General features: G+C 60.3%; 1 protein-coding gene across 5 annotated transcripts in view; it reads right to left on the reverse strand.

Moving 5' to 3' along the window:
* Positions 1-10,776: 10,776 nt before the first annotated feature.
* The window catches only part of Nfatc1 (nuclear factor of activated T cells 1), a 102,923-nt gene continuing 89,182 nt past the window's right edge, over positions 10,777-24,517 (reverse strand). For all 5 annotated transcript variants that reach the window (XM_027935283.3, XM_027935281.2, XM_071602590.1 and 2 more), the window contains one exon: positions 10,777-12,351. In XM_027935283.3, coding sequence (XP_027791084.2) covers positions 12,302-12,351 — 50 coding nt within the window. In that variant the 3' untranslated portion in view covers positions 10,777-12,301. The remainder of the gene's footprint in view (positions 12,352-24,517) is intronic.

The following is a 24,517-nucleotide window of genomic DNA, read 5'->3' on the forward strand; positions in this document are numbered from 1 at the left end:
GGCCGTCCACAGACACGGGGCCTGGGCGGCTGAGTCCTAAATGACAGGAGAGCTCTCAACCCTGCAGACAGAGATGTCTCCGGTGGCATTTAGGAAAGCTGCCCTTGGACGATTTCTGTGAGAGCCACTCTGAGTGGCCAGCTTGATTGGATTAAGAGAGGCCCAGGATTGACGGGATCATGGGTGTTGATGAGGTGTGTCTAGGAATGAAGGCTCTCCCTAAGCACGGACAGCACCGTCCACTAGGCCAGTCCATTTGCTAGACTCCTCCATGGGACTCTGAAGGGTGTCAGCAGCACAGGCCGGCAGAGCCTGCGGGGCAGCGGGACAGGGCCTCCAGCACTGGCTGGGCCTCGCCTTGCAGACGGGCTGTTGGGATGCAAGGCCGGGCAGCATGGCTCAGGCCTCTTAGATCTGACTGAGAGCAGAGGATGAAGAGGGGACCATCCCCCTGCCAGACGCCAGGAAAAGGGTCCCACTGGGGGCTTCAGGGGGATATTTGTTAGCCCTTAAGCTCTTTCCTGAGTTTTCCTGACGGGGTCCTCAGTGAGACCAAGTTCCCATCAAGTTATTCAGAAGGGCCTCCCTTCCGAGATGCGAAGCAGGCTGGGTGCTGGGACAAGGACCTGGCCCCACCGGCACCTCGAGGACCGAGGGCTGCCGGGGACAGGGAGCCAACTTCTCCTGGAGGGGTGGTTTCAGCCGCAGCAGCCAGGGACCTGCAGGACAAACCCAGCCTCACGTGGGCCCACACAAAGGGTGACAGGCGAGTCACGGTCTGAGAGGCCCCAAGACGTGTATTAGGCGCTGAGGGGGACAAGGGTGACCTCGGCGCGGCCTTGCTCTGCCTTTGCAGGGGTTTGGAATGTGGCTGCAGACGTCCTGATTGTGTGGAGAGCCCCGCTGTCTCAGGCCGACCTTGCGCAGCCCCAGCTGCATTTCCAGAAGGTGTCCCTGCTGTCCCAGCGTGCCCAGGCCTGAGGGCTCCTGACAAGCCTTCCCCAGAGCTCAGTACAGGCCTAGCAACGGCAACAGGGCCTTTCTGAACAACCTGTGCCCTCGCTCCCGGGGCTGGGTGGGCAGAGGGCATGTGGCTGAGGTGGGCCACCAGCCAGGCCCAGGGTGCCCAGAAGCCCACGGCTTGGCCCTAGCTACACCTTGGGTACCACCAGGAGGGATAGAGACAGCTGGTCCGACCCACAGCCAGGTGGCAAGAGGAATGTTCCGAGGACAGCAAATGGCTCTGAAGCGCAAGGTGGTGTCCTCCGCCCTCCCACCAGTTCTGCAGGGAGCAGGGTCAGCAAGGCCCTGTCCAGCCAACTGGAGGCCAGCAGGGGAGATGTGTTTGGCATGACACCTGGGCGATGCCCTGTGAGCCCCCAGGGAAGTCTCCTCTCCTCAGAAAAGGGAGTGTCCTGGGATCCCACCGCAGTCCCCTCGAGGGACAGTGGACAGAGCTGCAGGGCGGACGGTCCCTGCAGCTGAGCGAGCTGCGTGCTGCAGAGACGCCACCTCAGTGTCCACCCAGTGGCTCCACTTTCCACCCTCACCCACGGTCAGCCCCAGAGGAGGTGGGCCTGCAGCTCTGAGGCAGGACTTCAGCCCTTTTTATTCCATGAAAACAACCCTGGACGCGGGCTTGCAGGCTCAGTGAAGTTCTTTCCTCATCTGTGAACCTCCGTGAAACCACAGGGTGGCTGTGGTGACAGAGCCCAGCGTCCCCACCCTCCCCAGAAAGGGTCCCAGAAGAGGGGCTGCTCAGGTTGGACCCTGGTGCTAGGCAGGGCCCAGGGCCTTGCCCAACTCGAGTGCCTGGGCTCCACCTCCACTCTGTGCGGTGGGTCCTGCCCTGGACGTCCACTGGGAAGGGGCTGTGGCTGGACACCAGGCCCTGCCCCTCGGGCTTGCTCCACACCCCGCCTTCTGCATCTCTGTCCCGTAAAGCTGCAGTGGTCCTTCTCTCACTTTGGATGTCCACAGCACGAGGTGAAGGATGTTCCCCTGGGCTCTGTTGGTGCAGCCTGGAGGCCGGTTTCCACGCTGGGCAGAGGCCAGCAGGCGGTGCTTGGAGAGAGGAGAGCGCACGCTTTCTCAGAGGGAGAGGAGCCGTATGGGGCCACCACTGGGAGCCACAGGAAGTGCCGAGTCTGACCGTGGCACAACGGTGGTGTGGCTGGAGTCTGGAACAGCAGAACGGCCCTGCTCTGTGCTGAGGTCACCAGAGCCCGGGAGGGCCGCACCAGCGGGGTGTCCGGAGCTGCAGCCCTCTTCCTTGAGGCCAGCAGGCCCCTGCTCTGCTTCCCAGGCTCCAGGGACCCTGAGTGCCAGCGACCTGGGAGCTGGAGTCACCTGGGAAAGACACTCCTGGCCTGAGTGGGCCTGTCCAGCATGAAGCACAGCAGAGGCAGGAGGGTGGACACAGAGGGTGTGGGAAGCCATCTCTGCTTAGGGTGGCTGGATGGAAAGGCTTGGGCCTGACAGCCTCCTGTGAGGCAGCTGCTGCTGTGCTGCTCACTACAGCCCTCACGGGGCCTTGGGGCGGCGGCAGCAGGGCGAGGAGAGGGTCTCCCAGGGCCTGGAGCTAGCGAGGGACTGCCTGCCTCACATCCAGCATCAGTATCCTGGCCTCAGGGCGAGGCCCACAGGGAGGTGAGACGCAGCTGAGTCCGGACGTGAGGCCCGTTCAGACGCCCAGCCCCCTGTGCGCCGGCTCACCAGCACCGCGCTGTCGATGGGCTGCGCCACTGTGGAGTCACATTCCAGACCCTTCCCAGCCACTGTAGGTACCAGTGTGTAACCCAGAAAGCTTGGAGCACTGAAGGGGCTCTAGCTGGAAGGACACCCCAACACCTGAAGGGCTACGTGACCTTCAGTTTGATCTCTCCAGTCCTTCCCTCCTGCTGCTGAACCCTTAGCCTGGTCTCATGTCCCATGTCCACAGTGACCAAGTTGCCCAGAGACACACCCCTGTTACCAGTCCCCCGACCCTCAACCTGCTGTCCTTGCCCCAGTGCCTGCCTCTCAGGAGGCCGCCAGAGCCATCCCAATTAGACCCCAGGGCAGAGGCAGGTGCAGGCAGAGGTGGCCACACTGTGGGGACACAGGGCTCTGCTCTGACTCCCAGACCACCTGTCACCAACAGCTAGGATGGGGAAGAGGTGCCAGGAGGCCTGACAGAATGGGGGGGTTCGGGGCGGCAAGGGACACAGATGGCCTGAACCCGCAACTGCCCATGAGGATCCCTGTACAGACAGCCACCAATGGTGGGTGGATGGATGGGTGGGTGAATGGATGGATGGAGGATGAGGGGGTCATGGATGGATACATGGATGGTGGGTAGGTTGACAGATGGATGGATGGACAGATGGATGGATGGATGGAGGGATGAGGGGGTCATGGATGGATACATGGATGGTGGGTAGGTTGACGGATGGGTGGACAGATGGATGGATGGAGGGATGAGGGGGTCATGGATGGATACATGGATGGTGGGTAGATTGACGGATGGATGGATGGATGGAGGGATGAGGGGGTCATGGATGGATACATGGATGGTGGGTAGGTTGACGGATGGGTGGACAGATGGATGGATGGATGGATGGAGGGATGAGGGGGTCATGGATGGATACATGGATGGTGGGTAGGTTGACGGATGGATGGATGGACAGATGGATGGATGGAGGGATGAGGGGGTCATGGATGAGCAAGTGGGTGGTTGGATAGATGAAGGGATGATAGATGATAGGTGGTAGATAAAGGGACAGCAGGTTCAGTCTCAAGGTATCAGACAACAAGAAAGTCCTAGAGTCTGCATATTTTTTAATATTTATTTTTAGTTGGACACAATACCTTCATTTTATTTATTTATTTTTATGTGGTGCTGAGGATCAAACCCAGGGCTTCACACATGCTAGGCAAGCGCTCTACTGCTGAGCCACAGCCCCTGCCCAAGTCTGCATGTTAACACGGTCCCCCTAGACCTCAGTAACTTCATCTGCAGGTGGGGCTTGACCTGCCTTGTGTCCTCACAGGGCAGCTTTGAGGGTCACGTGGAATAGAGCACATTTGAACAGCACTTGGAAAGCTGCAGTTGAAGTCCACGCATGAACTGTTATCATCCAGGTGAAGTGGGGTCCAATTCAGTAAAGAGCCTGGATTAGAGACTATTTTTAATTTTTTTATTCCTTTGAGCATGTTGTGGTAAGAGCTAATTGCTAATAGCATATTTTCATGTTGAAGTCCTGCTGGGCCTACTCCAATGAATAGGAAAAAAATCCCATAAGTAGCAGCGTTATTTGCATCCAGACAATGAGTGTTCCTAAAGTCTTCAACCCCATTCCCATAGAGTGGCTCTGGCACTCCTGCTTTAAGTGATTAAATTGCTTGGCAAACCCTTTTCCTGCTGGGAAGCCTCAGGTAAGCTTGAACCCCGCCAACCATCACTAGTGTCCGGTCATTACAGATCCCAAATTGAGGTATCTAGTCAGTCAGCTCCAGGCACACAGAAAAGCAAACGTCCGTGAAGTCAATGGTCTTCATTTGGGCTGTAGAGACATGCAGAAGCTCGCGGGTGGCCCCGGGGTCCGGGCAGCAGGGCTGTGATGGAGCCCTCTCTTCTGGAGCAGTGGCCTGACCTTGGAGAGGCAGCGGCCAGCGGCCAGGCCTGCGTTGTGGTGTTCTGAGGGCGTGGGCCGGACGCTGGAGCAGCTGAGCGGTTGGACCAGGGTGGAGAGCGCCTCTTCATCTTGGGCCACGTGACAGAGGACACCTGGGCCACGTGGGCGGCTCCCACAGCGCCTGGACAGACATTCGCGTCACTCTTCTTGCCTTTTCAGAAACGGTGGAAACCCTTGGCTCTTCCCCAGCCCTCCTTTGTTTCTCCTCCAGGTAAAGAGCCTGTTTGGCAGCGAGAGCTATTTCTCAGCCTCTGTTTGATGCTCCCCTTCCGATTAAAGCTATATGAGGCCCCGAGGCACATCAGTGATCACGCCACTCTCTTGGCCAGACCTGAGGTGGTTATGTGAATAGCTTTATTGTTACAGGACCTGAAATGCAGGGCGGAGGAGACTGACGGCTGCACTGACGAGTGGCCTCCCAAGGAAGCCTTGGATAGCAAACGTCAGAATCCCTGTTTCCAGCCAAGATGAACTAACAGGGGCCAGAGCTACTCTCCACTAAAACAACTAAGAAGTTTAAAACGTACGAGACACATGTTAGACATTAGACTGCAGGCACCTAAAGACAGCAGGCCCTGGGGGAGGCTCAGTTTACGGCCTGCAGCAGGTTCTGGGCCCTGGTGAGGGAGGAGGCACAGGCGGAGCCCAGAGTCCGCAGAGGTGGAGATGGGGCCAAGGCTCTAGGGCAGACTGCTAGAGAGCAGGGGCTGCACAGAGGGAGCACTGAAGTCTGCAGAGGGCTTCCCTCCAATGTGCAGCTGAGGCTGGGTGGACAAAATCAGGAGAGGGAGCCTGGGTCCAGGGAGGTGCCACCTGAGAGCACAGGGAGGAGCAGCCCTTGACCTCACCGGGGCCCAGGAATAGTGCCCAGCCCAGCACCAGGCCAGGAGGCCCACACAGCATCAGGTAGTCTGCTGCAATAGTGGGAAGCCCAGCCCAAGAGTGGGAGCTGCTCCGGGCCGACCCAACAAAGCCTGGAAGACTTTGGAAGGCACGGAAGGGCCAACCATTTCCCAAGTGGCTTACCATGCCCCGAAAAGAGCTCATGCACATTTATGAGGGGATCCAGGGAAGTAAAACCCACCTAATGACACCTACTCAGAATTCAGCGGGTGTTCAGAGAAGCAAACCAGTGTGGAGAAAGAGCAACCCTGCAAGACCTGATGGGAGTGAGACGGCAGTAGAACCAGCAAGTGTGGCCCGTGAACCATCAGAAGCAACGCCGTGCCAGGTAGGTAGAAACCCAGACCCACCTTGTAAAGGTGCAGCAGGGGGATCACGCGGAAAAAGACACATGTGCCCCGAGACTGCACTGGGGACCACCCCAAATGACAACAGGGAGTCCGGGAAGCAGAACAGCAGTGAGCTGTGGGCGCCACGGAAACGCTGCTGCATTGCAGTCTTAAATGTGACAGCTAAAATATCTCCAGTTTATGGGAACGAGAGACCCCCAGATCCGCCAGGCTCCATGAACTTCCAGGCAGCTGGAGAAAACACGCTGTCTATAGAGAACACAGTCTGACAGCAGCCTGCTCACAAGACCAGAGCACAGAGCACAGAGCACAAGACCCCGGAGCAGCGGCCTCAAGCACCCAGAGAGAGCAAGGGAACAGAGAATTCTGAGGCCAGAAAGGAGCGCCTTCCCAGAACCAGGGTGAGGAAGTGCTGGGGAAGGGTGTTGGCCAGATCATATCGGTCCGTGGCATACACGCTACACGAACAGAAGCACAGAAGCGCAAGCCCCATCAGCACGCGCAGTGGTGGGTTGCTGAGAGCCGGAATGACGCATGGCATTTTGCCAGAAGGGAGTGGTTGAGAGGTGAGCCACTGAGCCACTGAGATGATGATGGTCATGTTAAGCTGCGTATTCAACTGTATATTAGACTCCTGCTGTCCGCCTGGGGGGGGCGCTACTTTGGAGTTCTCGCGTTGGTTGGGGAAGTTCCGGAGGGATTTCCGGAAGAGGGATTTCCGGTTGGTGGTTCCTGGAAGGGCCGCATGGGTGGCGTTCGCAGTGGGTGGCCGCGCTCATAAGAGGCAGAGTCGGGGAGTATCCCTCGCTTCAATCCCCAGTGCCAATGTAAATAAGTAAATGAATAAATAAAAAAATCCTATTTGGGAGGCAGAGAAGATGTGACTGTATTAAAAAAGTAAGACGAGACTACATGCCCAGAAAAGCCTACTTGTACATGAAGATGTAAAAAGATTCACAGTTTAAACAGGAATAGACATACATGCAAACACCAATCAAAAGACGATTTAACGGCTTTCCTTGTAACTCAGCGGTAGAACGCTTGCCTAGCACGTGTGAGGCCCTGGCTTCCATCCTCGGCACCACATAAAAATAAATAAATAAAATAAAGATATTTTATTTATCCATCTACAAAAACAAACAAAAAAAAAATTAAAAAGATGAATTAGTAGTACATTGGGTAGATCTTAGAGCCCAAGCATTACCAGGAGGGTAACTGACGGTAATGAAGGCCAACAAGGGTGGAGTGCCATCACAGGAAGTAAGCTGATGAACTGCAAGAAGACATGAATCCACAGTAACAGGGAGCAGCGCCTCTCAGCTGTGATGTGACCGGCAGAGCGGCAGCCCACCTGGGGCACGGACACGGGCTTCCCAGCACGCCCACAGAAGGTGCTCAGGAGCATTTGCAGGACAGCCCACGTTCTGCACCATAAAACAACACTCAGGAACCGTGTTCTGGCTGAGATGTTCTGGCTTAGATGAGGTGTCCCCAGAGGCTCCTGTGTGGGACAGTGCAGGAAGGTTCCGAGGACAAACGATCCGTTGTAGAGTCTTGACCCCATGTGAATCAACCCCTGATGGTGGAGCTGCGTGGTCACTGAGGAGGTGGGGTGTGGCTGGAGGGGGTGGCTGCTGGGGGCCAGGCTGTTAGAATAGGTATATACTGTGTATCTGGAGAGTGGAGACTCCCTGTGTGCTCCCTGGTCACCATGTGGGCTGCTTCCCTGCACCACACTCTTCTGCATGGCCTCCTGCCTCACCTGGGGCCCTGAGGCATGGAGCCTGCGGAAACCTGAGCCCCTGACTAAACCTGTCTCCTCCCCAGTGGTTCTGTCGGGCCTTTAGTCACAGCAGGGAACAGCTGATGAAGACGCAGGGAGTCAGTCAAGACCCCCAGGCACTGGGAAACCTACACACTTCCAGTGGCTGAAGAACCAAGTGGACCTTAGCAGGACTTTGAATTTCATGAGGTGAAAACCTGACAGCGTCAGTGGGACACCGGGTAAAGCAATGTCACCAGAAGCCACAGGACCAGGCCTGGTGGGAAGAAGCTTCAGGCTGAGGGCTCAACTGCCAACTAGTTCTTTGTTTTGTTTTGCTCTGTCCTGGGGATCGAATGCAGGGTGCTTGGCCACTGAGCCACACCCCAGCCCTTTTCTGTATTTTATTGACAGACAGGGTCTCCCTGAGTTCTTAGCGCCTGGCTAAATGACTGAGCCTGGCTTGGAACTCACCATCCTCCTGCCTCAGCCTGCCACGCCACTGGGATTACAGGCCTGTGCCACCACGCCCGTCCCCCAGCCCTTTATATACTTCATTTTGAGGCAGGGTCACTTAGGTGCCCAGGCTGGCCTGGAACTTGTGGTTCTCCTGCCTCAGCCTCCCGGACGGGCCCTTGACACATGAGCACCAGGGTGCCTGGCTTGGCCTCCATCTCAAGCATTAGGGAACCCAGGAATGAAGAAAGGGTACCCGTGAGCCAGGGACTGTCCATGGGGTCAGAAGGTGAGCCACAAAGGTGGTGAAGCTTCCCCAGGTCGGTCTGTGGAGCCCGTGAGCCCGAGTGAAAGGAGGCCACTGCTCCGGATTCCACCCACCAGACAGCAAAAGGGCCTCAGACTCTCGGCCTCAGGTGACGTGAACAGGTTCCTTAGAGTCAGGATGACAGACAAGCCACCCGTGACGTGGAACGACCCGCTGAAGAACTGGAATCTCCCCATGGCCTGGCCCAGTGGCCCACGCCTGTCGTCCCAGCAGCTCGGGAGGCTGAGGCCGGAGGATCTGAGTTCACAGCCAGCTCAGCAACTTAGTGAGACCCTGCCTCTAATAAAATATTTTAAAAAGGGCTGCGTGTGGCCCAGTGGTAAAGTGCCCTGGGTTCAAAACACAGAGTGAGACCCCAGGTGAGGCCCAGCCAGCACCAGGCAGGCCCTTCTTGGGGTCCTCTGGCTCCACCCTGTCCCTCTTCTCCACGCAGCTATCCCAGTGCCCTGCTTTGAAGCAGACCATCCTAGCTCCTCACCCTGCACTGGTTCGTGGGATTCAGCTCACCACCACCACTACCCTGTTCCTAACTGTCATCCACGTGAGCGACTGATTCTCTCGACAGCTTTCCCTGCTCCCTGGCAGCTATTTACAGACATGCCCCCTGGTCATTTAAATCATATTAAAAATTTAAAATTATCATTATTATTTGGTGGGGATGAACCCAGGGGACTTCTGCCACTGAGCTACATCCCAGCCTTTTTTATTTTTTCTTTCGAGACCACGTTTTCCTAAGTTGGCCTCAAACGTGCCATCCTTCCTGCTCCAGCCTCCCGAGTGCTGGGGTTGAGGGCGTGCCACACCGTGCCTGGTTTCCTGTGGCCAGCGCATGGCCCTGCTCTGCCTCTAGCCCCATCCTTTCCACAGCCCTCAGGCCCACAGGGCCCAGCCTGTTGCCTTTCAGTCACCTCCTGCCACACGACACACACCACAGAAGTTATTAAAACAAGAGCACTTTTTCTGCAGTTGGGGTAGAGCTTGGCAGGCACAGCTGGTCCCTGCTGTCCTCGGTGTCAGCTGGGGATGACTGTAGGCTGAGGTAGAAACCCGGATTTCACCGACTGCGGTGCAGTCCCTCCCTCCCTCTCTCCTGCCTGTGCTCGTGGGGCTGGTGCAGCCTGGGCCCTCAGCAGGCCCTCGCCAGCACCTCCGCACGAGCCTCCGCACATGGCCTTGGCTTCCTCACAGCATGGCCTCCAGGTTCCAAGGGACCGCCCTCCAGAGCATGTGGAAGCTGTCCTGCATTTCCAACCTTGTTCCAGCCCTGTCACTTCCACCCCCTGTCTTCAGTGGCACCAAGTCTACCCAAGTGGAGAGCAAAGATGTGGACCTGCAGGAACCAGAGAGAAAGAAAAACCCGCTGAGACCAGAAAGGAAAATTGGCAGGAGACTAGAGGAAGACCCAGTGGGGACCAGAGAGGAGGTCCTGCTGGGGACCAGAAAGATTTACCCAGAAAACAGAGAGAAGACAAACTGGGAGACCAGAGAGGAGAGCCTGCTGAGAGACTGCAGAGGAGAACAAGCCAAAAGACAAAAGATGAAGGCCTGGGACCAGGGGGAAATATGTGCCAGGAGGTGAGAGAGGAGCCCCATCCTGGGGCTCCCTGCTGGCCTAGAGGGTGGGAAAGCTCAGCTGGCCCCTGACGCTCCATTCCGGACGGGGCTGTGAGGTTCCTGCAGTGCTTACTTCCAGCAGTGTCGGGGGGCCTGGCAGCGGGTGCCTCTGCCTGCTCTGGGTGCTGGGGACCTCTCTAGCATGATCAGTCTGCAGACCCCTCAGCAGGGCGGCGGAGCTTCTGCGCCTGGTAAAGCTCTGAAGGCCACACGTTCTTTCAGAAGATGTGCTGGGGAGGCCCTGGCGCCCACCCGCTCGGTGGATGGCTGGACGCTCTGCATGGGCACGGGTGAGAGTGCAGCTGGCAGGTGGCTCGCCAGGCACCAGGGAGCCACCTCAGCTCCAGGGGAGTGTGTGTGGCCCAAGCCTCGCCCAGGATGTTTCTCTGAACACAAATACTTGGCATCAGCACGAGTCCCTTCTCCACCTGGCCGGGGCAAGCACTGCGCATCTCTGTTGAGGGCTCCTGCAAACTCTACCCTGCCTTGCCGCCGACTTCCAGCAGGCTTCCTTCACAAGCATTAGGAAGAAGGGGAACAACCCGACGGCAAGGCGTGCTTCCTTCTGCTTCAGTGAGCACACAGCAGCTGCTTCCCCAGCAAAGCCCATCTCAGGAAACTTCCCACGAGTGCCACAGAGAACCAAGTAGAATTTTCCATGAGCAATGAATCACTCTCAGACTGAGATTGTCCAGCAAAAAATACCACTTTATTGGATCCGTTTTCTAACTACAAGGAGAGCAGACACAGATCTCAAACGTTTCCTTTCACATGACAGCCTACTACGAAACAGCTCATGCAACTGCGGTGCGCCAGATACAGGGTCAGCAGCGGGCTGCGGGGGGCGAGTGCCGTGCTCCAGGCTGCGGTCAGCTCCTCACGGCCTCCCAGGGCAGACATGGCTTCCGAAGCTGTTTCTCTGCGGGTTGGAAGAGGCAGGACGGCCTTGAAGATGGACATAGAGATGGTGCCTGGCGAGCCTGCACCCTGATCTCCACCCCTGGTCAGTTCGGGTCTACTCCACAAGGGGGCGACGACTGCTAAGGCACAGGGACGGATGGCCCTGCTTCCGTCAACGTGCTCTTTGGTTGAGAGGAGGTCACTGCCAGGACCTGCTAACTGTAGTGATGCAGCAGGGGGGCCCCAGGCAGCCGACTGCAGCTGCGACTGATCTGAAGACAGCCTGCATGTGGCCGCTTTGAAAACGCTGCTGTGGGTAACTTTTCCTAGAAGCAGAGACTATAAGGCTTCTGTGAATGACAAGTCTGTAATTGACAAATATGTTACACTCCCTTCGTAATGGTATTTACAACGACTTTCTGACTTTGCCACGTGGTAACCTGCCGGTGTCTGAATGCACCTCTCTGGGGCTCTAAGGTGCTCTAACTGTGTGAGACGAGAAAATGCCACGTGTGCTGGGCGGCAGACCCAATGGAAGGTGCTGGAAGGTGGGTCTGGACTCTCGGGTGCATTCTCCAAAACAGACGCTGCTTATTCCAATGTGGAGGCCCTGCCAGCCCACACTGGCCACCCTGTCTGTCACTTACCAAGAACACATAAGCATATGGCGGTCTATGTACAGGCATGCAGACGCAGACCCGCCCCGGACAGACGGTGTCTTTTTTGTCCAATACTCTACCTTGAGCCATTCAGCCTCTTTGTGCTTTCTTCAAAACCATATTAGAAATTACGACCCCAGCATGCTCCTATTAAAATCCTACGAGTTAGTCACACAGAGCAGAGACGTGCAGGGCTGAGGCAGCAGGGGGGACACAGCCCAGGAGACGCTGGAGGAAGCGGGGAGCCGTGGGGGGCTGGGTTTCCCTCACAGCCCAGCTGGCCAGACCCCTAACACACAAAGGATGAAGCCTCATAGCAAGTGTTTTCGCTCCTACAAATACTCGTGGGAGCAAATCCAACGCTCAACTCCACGACACCACGTGGTCTGATTAGACAAGGCACTTCCAGTGCTGAGGTCCGGGGCTGGCCTCCTGCCGCCCACAGTTCTCCTGGAGGGCTTTCCCCGCAGGAGGCCCGCAGCCCCTGATAGAGCTCGTTGTTGAGCACGCAGCGCAGTCAGTCGTCAGCCCCTTGTGTCAGAAGTCAGAGTCTGAGTGGCACCAGCCGCGTCAGGCCCCTGCTCAGGAGCCTGCGCGGGAGCTCGGCTGTCGGGGTGGCGCCGACCCCACTGCTGCTGCCAGCTCCCCGCAGTCTAGGAGTGAGGCTCCGTGCCGGAGAGGTCGTTGCGTATGATTTCATTTACTGAAAGAAACAGAGAGAAGAAGGGTAAGGGAAGGAGATGCCACAGTTGGCCCACACAGGGGGACTCCAGATGCTCTCTGCCTCTCACCGCACGTGCACTGGAGAGAGGCCTCTCCCTCCCCTTCCCTGCCTGGCCCTGGGTCCTGAGGTTGTCCTGCCTGGCCCTGGGGTCCTGAGGTTGACCTGCCTGGCCCTGGGGTCCTGAGGTTGTCCTGCCTGGCCCTGGGGTCCTGAGGTTGACCTGCCGGGTCCTGGGGTCCTGAGGTTGACCTGCCTGGCCCTGGGGTCCTGAGGTTGACCTGCCTGGCCCTGGGGTCCTGAGGTTGTCCTGCCTGGCCCTGGGGTCCTGAGGTTGACCTGCCTGGCCCTGGGGTCCTGAGGTTGACCTGCCTGGCCCTGGGGTCCTGAGGTTGTCCTGCCTGGCCCTGGGGTCCTGAGGTTGTCCTGCCTGGCCCTGGGGTCCTGAGGTTGTCCTGCCTGGCCCTGGGGTCCTGAGGTTGACCTGCCGGGTCCTGGGGTCCTGAGGTTGACCTGCCTGGCCCTGGGGTCCTGAGGTTGACCTGCCTGGCCCTGGGGTCCTGAGGTTGTCCTGCCTGGCCCTGGGGTCCTGAGGTTGACCTGCCTGGCCCTGGGGTCCTGAGGTTGTCCTGCCTGGCCCTGGGGTCCTGAGGTTGACCTGCCGGGTCCTGGGGTCCTGAGGTTGACCTGCCTGGCCCTGGGGTCCTGAGGTTGTCCTGCCTGGTCCTGAGGTTGTCCTGCCTGGCCCTGGGGTCCTGAGGTTGTCCTGCCTGGCCCTGGGGTCCTGAGGTTGTCCTGCCTGGCCTGGTGGGTGGCTCTCAGCCTTGTCCTGACACCTGCACAGTGCTTTGGAAAGGCTCTGAGTGGCAGTGCTGCCTCAGGGCCCTGGCACAGGGGCCAACCTGCCTAGGTGCAGAGCGACTCCTCTGTCCAGGAGCCAACACAAGAGTCCCCCCAGAGCGCGCCCTTGGCCAAGAGAGCAGGGTTGTCTTTGAAGCCAGGCTGCTCCTTCATGTCTGTTTCCTATAGATGGTCAGCTACAGTGTCCCCGAAGGCCAGCAATGGCCACGGTCAGTGTGTGATTTTTGGCAAATGGGCAGGAAATGAGAGAAGCTGGCAAGGCCGTGGCCAGGGGGCTGCACAACCCCCCTCTCTCCCCCACCTCCCTTGCTGGCCACCTGATCTGCACTGAGATAGGGACCGTCCTCTGGCAGGCTGTCACCAGCCTTTCCTGGCGGCGTTTGGAGGTGGGGGGCCTGCACTGACGTCACGGAACTGCCCGGGTTTCCCTTCGCCACAGGCTGGAGGCCTGCACCCAGATAAACCCTCGCGCTGTCAGGGGCCCCGGCCTGTCTGAGGGCAGCTTCCTGGAGCCACCAGCGGGCGAGAATTTCATCACCTCCCTTCCCCAAGCTCCCTTTCAACACCCCACTGCTCCTAAGAACAACAATAACAGAAGGCAGTTGGGAACCAGGAACTGTGTCATGGGAACTGATAAGAGGGGGGACCTGGCTGCACACACCACGGCTCCGAGGCCTGTCTCCCTGCTCCTTCCATGGCCCTGTCCCGGAGCTTGCTGGAGCGGGCAGGCCTGGCCCTGCCTGGAGGTGCAGGAGGGGCCCTGGGGCACAGGACGCCTGCCGTACTCTGGAGAGCTCGGCCCGACGAGGCAGAGCTCAGGAGCAGGGCCAGGGCTCACAAGCTGGGCACAGAGCAGCCTTCAGGACCCGGGCAGCTCCTTAGCCACTGGCGCTTTCCCTGACACTCGGGTGTGTGGGTGTAGGTCCTGTGGCCCTGTGGGTACCGGCAGAGGCTCCTGGCAGGCAGGACGCGGTCTCTTGGGTACAGTGGGCCGCAGGTCTGTTGGAGCCCAAGGTTTTACTTTTGGTCATCCTTGGCCCGTTGGCTGTGCTGGGCACCAAGCCGGGCTGGGGCAGCTGGACATGTGGCAGGGCTGTGGAGCGGGAGAGCTTAGCGCCCCTCCTCGCTCACCCGGTCACCTTTATGGAAAGAGCCGCACGTCTGACTTGTGCTCTGCCCCGGCGCGGCAACACCAGGGGCCAGCTGCCGGGGAAGAGCACAGCCCCAGGGCCTTCGGGGTCCTTTCTAGGGAGGTGTGCCAGCACCACACAAGGCAGCACCCCACTCAGTACAGGTGCACGCTCCTGGGCGAGGTAGGGTATGCGCTGGGGAGAAGGGGGGGACTGTGGGGCGTGGCATCCAGGACTGGACGACGGGCCCACCCCGTGCACCCGGCTCTGGCCCAAGGACTCCAGGCAGGGTAGAGGCCGGACAGACACCTTGCCCCTGGGCTCCTGCACCGGGGACCCTCCCAGGGTTGCAAGTGGGACAGTGTCACAGAGATGTAAAATGCCATGATGGGGAGATGAGCTGCCCACCGCGAGGCCGAAGACCATGGGGTTGAGGTACCTGCAGCTAGACCCCATGGAAGGAGAAGTGAGACCATCCAGGTGCCCACACAGGGACAGCCTCAAGGAGAAGGAGGAGTGGGCCAGGGACCCACTACCAGGGGCACGGGCTAGAGGAGCTCTGAGGACAGGAGGGAGGACCGAGGAGTCCCAGACGGGGAGGAGGGAGGTGAGAGGAGGAACACGGAGGGTGCTGTTGGGGTCTTAAAGGTGACCCTGGCCCAGCAGGGGTGGGAGTGTGGGGCAGCGAGGCATGGCAGGAGTGTGAGGAAGGACCACGGAGTACCCCTGGAGGTCCCAGGGGGTCTCGGGGGCGCCGGGGGCCGCAGGAGGCGTGACAGGACCTGAGGAATCCAGGGCAAGGAGTGGAGGGGTGTGAAACTCCAGGGGGCGTCTTGGCATGGCGGAGGGAGACCATGGGCCAGCAGCTGGGAGTCTCCTGCTTGTCAGGAGAAAGGGGAAGAGCCAGGGAGTGCGCTTTCCCTGCTGCCCTCGGAGGCACCTGGGCCACAGAGGGAGACCCAGGGTGGGCTGGGGAGACGCTGGGCTTCTCCAGCCACCAGGGGCCCTGGCTGGAGGCCAAGGTGGGCCGGGGGGCCTCTGCTTTGTAGTGGTGGGTGCCCTCACAGAGCGCCGGAGGGCTCGAGGCCGTTGGCGGGTTCAGCAGTGTGACCAGCGCCCCAGCAGCTGCGGGCAGTACCACTCTCCAGCAGCACCAGCAGACGTCCTGGGCGTGCACACAGGGAGTCCGCAGCCCCCAGCTGTGCAAGACCTCCCCAGGTCCCCCAGGGCCTGGTGGGCGGCCGGCGGGGAGCGTGCTGCGCTGGAGCAGGGTGGCAGTACCTCTGCCACGGTCCAGAGAGGGTGTCAGGGCCGTGCCCACTCTGGGACGGGCACCCCAGGCTGCCAGGCTGGGCACAGGACCCCAGCCGGCTCCCCTTCCCGCCGGCTCTCCATGAGGTCATGGTTTCACCCTGGGGCCCGCATTGCCCGGGGCTGCCACTGGGCCCTGGTGGCTTCCTCTCCAGGCGTCCGCCCACGGTTCCCACAGCGCTCTCTCCACTGATAATTTCCACCCTCTTATTCAGCTTTTCCACCGACACGAAGGCTGCTCTTTATAGAGGTGTTTTGAACTGCAGGTGACATGTGACCCTCACGACCCGCCTGAAAGAGGAACTCTGCTCGCTCACTTAGACGTCCTCCACAGGATGTGGCCAACTGTTAGACCACAGCACAGCTTATTAAGAAGGGTTTTTTCCCTTAGATTCAATTTTTTCTCTAAATTGCTCCCGAGGTGGAAAGTATTGCTTTTCTCTAACGTGTGTGTGGCAGTGAGAATCCCTGTCACAGCCAGGCCGCACACGGCTGCGTGTGTCCTGTCTCCTCCCTGCACACGCCCACACCCCCAGCACACACCTGGACGGGGGCTGGGAAGTCAGTGCTGGGTTCGGGGCCTGCAGGGACGGGTGTCCACGCACAGCCAGGGGGCATGGAGGTGGGGTCGTCCTAGGTGCAGTACCCAGGCTTTCGCCCAGTCTCCCCTTCTAGTGCCTGGAGGAAAAGCTGAGAGAGAAGCCGGGGCAGCGGACACCCCCGGCGCCCCCCAGGTTCCGCTCGCGGCTTGCACATGACCACACCGAGAACCTCACCCATGAAAGGAACCCGTGGTCTGGAGACTGGCGCACGTCCTGCCCCCGCCCCTCGCGCTCAGCAAGGCTCACACACATTCCCAACCTTTGGTTTCTGAAGGTGACTGAGGATATCAAGCCAAATTTTACGGAATGAGCAAACTTCTTACTTGCCCAGCGTCTGGGCTGAGCCTCTTGAGGGCTCCCAGTCGGGCACTGGGAGGGCAGACGCGGCCCTGCATGCAAAGCAGCAGACCCCTCGCCCTCTCCAACCTGCGCTGGCCAGGCGGACAGCCTGCTGTTGCTGAGCAGCAAGAAGCAGGCCACCCAGGGAGGATGGGAAGAGGGACCACCACAAGACGGGGAGCACGTCCGAGTGGGCATCGGCAGAGAAGGCCCCGGGCCTTCAGCGCCAGAGCTACCCAGTGCTGCTGGGGTTTTGTTCTGTTTTGTTTTTCTGTTTTTGTCCTGGGGACGGAACCCACTGGTTCTGAACCACTGAGCCACATTGGAGAAGGGTCTTCTTACTGGAGAAGCGTCTCCCTAAGTTGCCCAGCTGGCCTGGAGCTGGGACCCTCCTGGACTTTCGCCCAGCTGGGCCAGGCGCCCAAGGCTCGAGAGGGACGGATCCTGAGGGCTCAGGGGCTCTTGCCACACAGAGGCATGGACAGGCCTCGGGTCCCCAGGAGGCCCACACTCCAGCTGAGACCCACTGAGACCCAGTGCCCAGGACAGTGCCAGACCAGGGCTGCTCCTGTGACCTTTGCCTCTCCACACCACTGGCCGGCCTGACCACTCGGACCCAGTCTTCAAGTAAGAGTAGCAGCAGCCCCACCTCCTGGGCACTGACAGGGCTGGTGCCGCTCCTGCCGCTGCAGCTGACCGAGTGGGCTGTGGGCAGTGCTCAGGCTAAGGCAGAGGCTCCTGCCTGGACCTGCAGCTCCCATCCAGGAGAGGCCGCTCTCCATTCGAGGTCACTGAGGAGGTCCCCATGCATGGAGCAGAGAGGGCAGCCTGGGGAGGGGCCCACGAGGAGGTGAGGGCCTGTGGGTTTTCTAAATATAGCTTATAGGCCGCCAGGCCGGGAGGGTCCTCTGTGGCCTCCCATTAGTGCTTGGGACTGGGGACAGTGGGACTCCGCGGAAGCCTGCGGCCCGCAGGAGCTGCTCTTCCTGTGGGTGCCTGGCCCACTGCGCGAAAGTCCCGGCCCGAGCACTTTTGGGCGAGCGTTCAGTTCACCTGTTGTCGTAAAAGAAAGGGGAGCCCAGGTAGCTGGCAGAAGCCACAGGGTTCGAAGGGAAAGGGAAGCATAGCTGAGCCGCACGGCCAAGGTCCCCAGGGGCCAAGGTCCCCATGGCTGAGGTCCCTCATGGCCAAGGCCCCACATGGCTGAAGTCTCCCGTGGCCGAGGCCCCACCTGATGAGGCCCCCGACATCCAAGGTCCCATATGGCCAAGGCCACCCCCATCCAAGCCAAGGCCCTGCACAGCCAAGACTCCCCACGCCTCGGTCCCACACGGCCAAGGCCCTGCCTGTGGCCCACACTGGCCACAGGGCAGCTCTGTGGCCCCTGCCTACGGCAGTCTGCAGATGTCCCCGGTGCAGAGGAGAACCCCCTGTGGGGAGAGCGTGCAGAGAGTGATTCGGGTCAACAGCAGCCTCCTCTCTGCCGGTCATCAGATACAGCCCATGGTGTCCACAGCCAACAGCGGAAAAAGGTGGTTTGACGCAGCAGAGCCGCCTCTGCCTGGCCCCCCACGTGCCTGTGGAGTCCACCTGCCCCTGCCCCTCAGTGGGACCTCCGAGGGTAGGCGGTGCCTTGCGAGGTCAGAGGTCAGCTGAGCGGTACCTATGCTGCCGGTAGGGCCAGCCTCAGGCTTGGAGAGCCGCCGCCAGGAGAGGCCGCAATCTTCCTGGTGGCTTTCCCTGCTTCTTAGAAACCGGATTTGGGCTTAAAGAATAAGAAATCTGGTCCAGCAATGCCACCCTGGACACCTGGCTCAAGCCCACATTAAAAAAGTGTAATTAACACGGATAAGGACCTTCTTTGCAAAAAAAAAAAAAAAAAAAAAAAGCTGTGTTAGTTCTCAAATAAACATCCTGACGCAGAGGAAGGTCCCCCTCCCTCAGTGACACTGGCTCCAGCTTGGAGCTCAGACGACTGTATGTGTCCCTGCTCGGGGCAGGCCGGGCCCAGAGGACACAGCTGCGCCCGGTGGACACAGCCACACCTGTGCTTCTCCCAGGACGTCCTCGCCACTATCCTGTCCTCCACGAAGCTGACTGCAAAGGACAAGACTGTGCGTGTCACCTCCGACAGGGACACCGGTGCTCGGCCACACTCTGCCCAGGCAGACGGGCAGCAGCAGGGCACACCTGCCAGCTCTTCACCATGGACAGGAAGACGAACATCCCCACAGACCTCAAGTTGTCAAGGACAGTTTTATTTTTAAGAGAAACCAAAATAACTTTTCAGAGAGCAAAACAAAACAGGAAGAGCATGCTTTTCCATTCCTATAAAATATAATTACAAACACTGAAACTACCTGCTCGCCTTCCCAGCTCAAGTCAGAATTGAGCCCTGAGTGGCAGCCCTCGGGGACGAGCAGACCCAGATGCTGCAGGCTGGCCCCTGTTCTGAGATCCTGCTCCAGGGCAGCGTCCAGGTCCGTCTGCTGAGCAAAGCTGCCCAGTGTCCAGAACCCTGGAACAGGGCCTTTGGTGGTCTCCTCGGGCAGCGATGCCCTGTGGAGCGGCGGGCGGGACCTCCGCCCCTCCCAGGGCACCTGTGTGACACAGGCCTTTCAGCTCCCATTGCTCTGCACTGAGACTTGGGTCACTCTTAGTTAAGGTCCAATAGTGGATCTGAGTTAAGAACATAGAAACATCGTGATCAAAGCCAAAGATTAGAGATCAGAAGACAGGAAGAGGAGGAGAAGCTGTGCCCGCCACGGGCCTGTCTGGCCTGAGGCAGGGAGGGTGCAGGGCCTCCTGTTCCCGGAGAAGAGACAGCCCTTAGGAGGAGGGTGCTCTGTCCTGCCCCTGGCCCCCGGCAGTGCGCGTGCTGATCCTGCACACCTGGGAGTGGCCCCTGCTCCCGAGGGCGCGCCCGGCCCCTGAGGCAGGCCGGGGCCCAGGGTGCTCACGAGGGCCCAAAGCCTCGTGGACCTGAAGATGCAGACTTGAGGTCCCCGGGACTTTTCAGAAGCTGTGGAGGCCTCGGAAACAGCACGGCCCCTCAGCCTTCGTGGGGCGGCTCGTCCAGGCTAGAGTCCCCGCCTGTCCAGCCTTTGCCTATTCTTAATCTTTCAATCATCACCGGCCAGCGCCAGGGGCCTGCTATTTTTAGAAGGAGAGAAGGGGACAGTAAGGGACTTAGTGACAGCAAGTCACAGCTTTAAGAAAGCGCGCCCCTCCTCAGGTAGGCTGGCCCTGAGGAGCGAGACGCAGAAGCTTCCCATTTTGAGAGCTGCTTCCCTATTTAGCCCCAAAACTCCAGGGCGTACAAACCCCGTGTGGAAACCTGAGCGAGGCAGGGTGCGGCGGCCACGTGGCCCTGTCCTGTGACGCAGGCCGTGCTCATCCTCCAGATGCCCTTGAGCAAGTGCTGGCCCAGGCCATCGCCTCCATCAGCACGGTTCCAGGGCGCTCTCCCACGTTAGGAAACTGACGGGACCAACACAAGTAAAACATAAAGATATTAAAAGCCCTTTTTAGCTGCCCTAAAATCCAGGGACCTGGAGAAGAGGAGGGGACGGGCGGGTACTTTGGCCTCCTCCTGCTGCTCAGCTAGGGGCACGCAGAGTCCTCTGCCTGCCCAGCAAGTGGTGCAGCACTAGCTGTAGAAGCACCAACAAAGCCAGGTGGAGTGGCCACGCCTGTCGGGAGGCTGAGGCCCGAGGATGGCAAGTTTCAGGGCAGCCTCAGCTACTCAGCAAGACCCTGTCTCAAACCATGAAAGGGACTGGGCTGTGGCTCAGTGGTGGGCATCCTGGGTGGGCTCCCCACTACTGTAAGAAGAAAGGGAAGGAGCAGAAACGTCACCAACAGGTTACCGCCCCATTGAAGGGTGGATCGCAGAGGCCATGGGCCAGGGTCCTGCAGGGCCCCTGCTGTGCCCAGGCTACCCCTGGTGGGCAGTGCCAGCCCCCTTAGAAGATGCGGCCGTGAGGAGGCAAGGGAGGCCGTCCCTGCTGCACGTCCACGGGCCTGGCCAAGTTGTGCTGAGCTCACGAGAGGGAAGGGCCTGGGGTGTGCACCTCCGAGGTGCCGAGGGGGACGTGGGGCTTGGCGCTCGAACACCTCAGCCACCAGCCCCAGAGGTGGCTGCGAGGCGGGGTGCCTGTGAGCACGGGGGCCACCCCCACTCCACCAATGCATGGCAGGAATGCACCCTTAGAGGCCAAGGTCACTTCAGAGCAGGCGCCCGGACCCAGGGACAGAGAGGCTGCTGGCTGGCACACGGCGCATCCAGGACACCACACCCCGACCATGCTCAGCCTTCACAGCGCCCGTGCCCCATGGCCCAGGGACCAGGCTACGTGTCTCTGGGGCTTGGTGGCTGAGGTGTTCGAGCACCTGTTCAGATGCCTGGATCCCACCGGACCTGCTGCCTAAGAACACTCCAACATGTTCCCAGCTGCTCGGTAGCCACCCGGGGTCTGAGGAGCCCAGGAATGGGAGGAGGAGGCAGCAGAACACGGGCCTCAGCGTCCCTGAAGACCCCTCCAGGTCCCCTCTATGTGCGTATCTCAGACACCCGTCAATCTTCAGTAAGAAGTGGTGCCCTTGCTCTGTACCTAGGGGTAGAGTCACGTGGTTGTCAGGGAACAGGTCACACACCCAGGAAAGGGGAGCACCCCAGGGAGGTCCTGAGGGAGGGAGCACCATAGGGAGGTCCTGAGGGAGGGAGCACCATAGGGAGGTCCTGAGGGAGGGGAGCACCACAGGGAGGTCCTGAGGGAGGGAGCACTATAGGGAGGTCCTGAGGGAGGGAGCACCACAGGGAGGTCCTGAGGGAGGGGGAGCACTCACAGGCAGTCCTGAGGAACAGGGATCACCATAGGGAGGTCCTGAGGGAGGGGAGCACCATAGGGAGGTCCTGAGGGAGGGGGAGCACCATAGGGAGGTCCTGAGGGAGGGAGCACCATAGGGAGGTCCTGAGGGAGGGAGCACCATAGGGAGGTCCTGAGGGAGGGAGCACCATAGGGAGGTCCTGAGGGAGAGGGAGCACCCACGGTAAGGTCCTGAGGGGGGAGCACCATAGGGAGGTCCTGAGGGAGGGAGCACCATAGGGAGGTCCTGAGGGAGGGAGCACCACAGGGAGGTCCTGAGGGAGGGGGAGCACTCACAGGCAGTCCTGAGGAACAGGGATCACCATAGGGAGGTCCTGAGGGAGGGGAGCACCATAGGGAGGTCCTGAGGGAGGGGGAGCACCATAGGGAGGTCCTGAGAAAGGGGAGCACCATAGGGATGTCCTGGGGGAGGGGGAGCATCATAGGGAGGTCCTGAGGGAGGGGGGGCACCATAGGGAGGTCCTGAGGCACGGGGAGCACCCACGGTAAGGTCCTGAGGGGGGAGCACCATAGGGAGGTCCTGAGGGAGGGGAGCACCATAGTGAGGTCCTGAGGGAGGGGGAGCACCATAGGGAGGTCCTGGGGGAGGGGGAGCACCATAGGGAGGGCCTGAGAAAGGGGAGCACCATAGGGAGGTCCTGAGGAATGGGGAGCACCTATGGGGCATGTCCTGAGGGACAGGGAGCACCATAGGGAGGTCCTGAGGGAGGGGGAGCACCATAGGGAGGTCCTGAGGGAAGGGGAGCACCATAGGGAGGTCCTGAGGCACAGGGGAGCACCCATGGTAAGGTCCTGGGGGAGGGGGAGCACCATAGGGAGGGCCTGAGAAAGGGGAGCACCACAGGGAGGTCCTGAGAGGGGAGCACCATAGGGAGGTCCTGAGGCACAGGGGAGCACCCATGGTAAGGTCCTGAGGGAGAGGGGAGCACCATAGTGAGGTCCTGAGGGAGGGGGAGCACCACAGGGAGGTCCTGAGGGAGGGGGAGCACCATAGGGAGGTCCTGAGGGAGGGGGGAGCACCACAGGGAGGTCCTGAGGGAAGGGGAGCACCATAGGGAGGTCCTGAGGCACAGGGGAGCACCCACGGTAAGGTCCTGAGGGAGGGGGAGCACCATAGGGAGGTCCTGGGAGAGGGGGAGCATCACAGGGAGGTCCTGAGGGAGGGGGAGCACCATAGGGAGGTCCTGAGGGAGGGGGAGCACCATAGGGAGGTCCTGAGGCACAGGGGAGCACCCACGGTAAGGTCCTGAGGGAGGGGGAGCACCATAGGGAGGTCCTGGGAGAGGGGGAGCATCACAGGGAGGGCCTGAGGGAGGGGGAGCACCATAGGGAGGTCCTGAGGGGGGAGCACCACAGGGAGGTCCTGAGGGAGAGGGGCGCACCACAGGGAGGTCCTGAGGGATGGGGAGCACCTATGGGGCAAGTCCTGAGGGACAGGGACACCATGGGCAGGTCCTGAGGAACTCACTAGTGTGGGCACTGAGATGCCCTCCACAGGCCGAGCTGCCCTCGGGAGGAGCGAGCTGTGACCTCCATGCGGGACCCACAGCAGGGCCTGGGAACCAGCATCATGCCGCGGTCCCCAGCCTGGGCCACTAGCAGCGCCCGGCTCACCTGTGGGCAAAGGCAGCTCAGAGGCCAGCAGCCCCTCACTGCTCAGCCCGTGGGTGCTGAGGGGGCTGTGAGGCCCGTGCAGAGTCGCAGCAGGTGTGGACGCTCGCGGCCCGCCGTCTGTACCTGGGTGTCGGTAAGGGTGCAGTGTCGACAGCACCCTCGGAAGTGCTACGACCGCGACTCCATGCCTCTCAGGCTGAGTTCCTGAGCCACGGCACAGAGACAAGGCGCGGAAGGCCAGGCCGGTGGCTGCCAGCGCAGGGTCTGGGCACTGCCTTGCGGGGGCGGAGAGCCACCCTGCCCCCGCGGGGAGCAGACCCGCGACAGCCCAGGCCCTCTGTCCTCTCAGGGACACAGAAGTGAGGCCCAAGCCTGAGGTCTGCAAGCTTGGCCTCCACAGGCACAGACCAGGGCCAGCACGCTTGCAGTCTTTCCTGCCCAGCAAGGGCCTGCCTTGCCCAGGTCCGCCCAGCTCTGAGTTTCCTCCACCCGTGGTGCACTCGAGGATGAGGGCGGAGGGCACCTCCATCGTCCCTCGTCGTCACTCCTGGCCGCGGCGTGTGCTCTGCCGCCTCCTCCTGCTGCCCACTGCTGGCTCCAGGGTCTCCACACTCAGACCAGGACGCCTCACTTCTCCACTGACTGCTGGTCAGACTCCCACCTGCGCCCAGAGCAGGACTTCCAGGACAGCTCCACAGCCCTCGCCAAGGCCCCGCCCACTCAGCAGGCCACCCTTCACCCTGGTGCGCACCAGGTGGTCCCCAGAGCCCCCAAGGGAGGGAGGCCCACGCCACCCTGCCTGCTGGCCATCTGTGAAAGGCCACCTTCCTGTCCCCGTGCCAGTGGCACCTGGTGTGAGACTCTTACTGCCGGGTCCCTGCTGGAGGAGGCCCCCAGTCATGCCCACCCGAGTGCACAAGCCCTGCTCCTGTCTTCCAGAGAGGTCTGCCCAGGAAAGCACAAAGTGTGGGGGACACAGGAGACCCCCGGCAGGAGGCTGCCAGGGGAAGGAGGAGGAGGACAGAGGAAGAGAAGGAGGGGAAGAGGTGGGATGTGCAGGCAGCCCAGAGCCGCCATCTCCCGCACACACTGACCGGAGCGGAAAACCCCAAGATTGGATTTTCGTATTGATTAGCCAATTATTAATCTTTATGGAGGCTATTCCAACACTGCACCTAAGGAGTGATTCATCAAAGCACACGAGGTGCATGGAAGTTGCATTCAAGATAAAGGGCCATTAAGCCCTCGGTAATTGCCCATTACTGGAGCGCTCCTCGGGCCTAAATCAGATCAGCAGCGCCGGCACACAGGCGCTCTAATTGACTTTGGGTGCCAACGCACGCCCCCGGTGACTGGAGGCCAGGCCTTGCTGAAGCTCAGCTCCTAGGACCCCTCCTGCCAG

The sequence above is a fragment of the Marmota flaviventris genome, chromosome 16, assembly GCF_047511675.1.
Source record: "Marmota flaviventris isolate mMarFla1 chromosome 16, mMarFla1.hap1, whole genome shotgun sequence".
Classification (NCBI taxonomy): domain Eukaryota; kingdom Metazoa; phylum Chordata; class Mammalia; order Rodentia; family Sciuridae; genus Marmota; species Marmota flaviventris.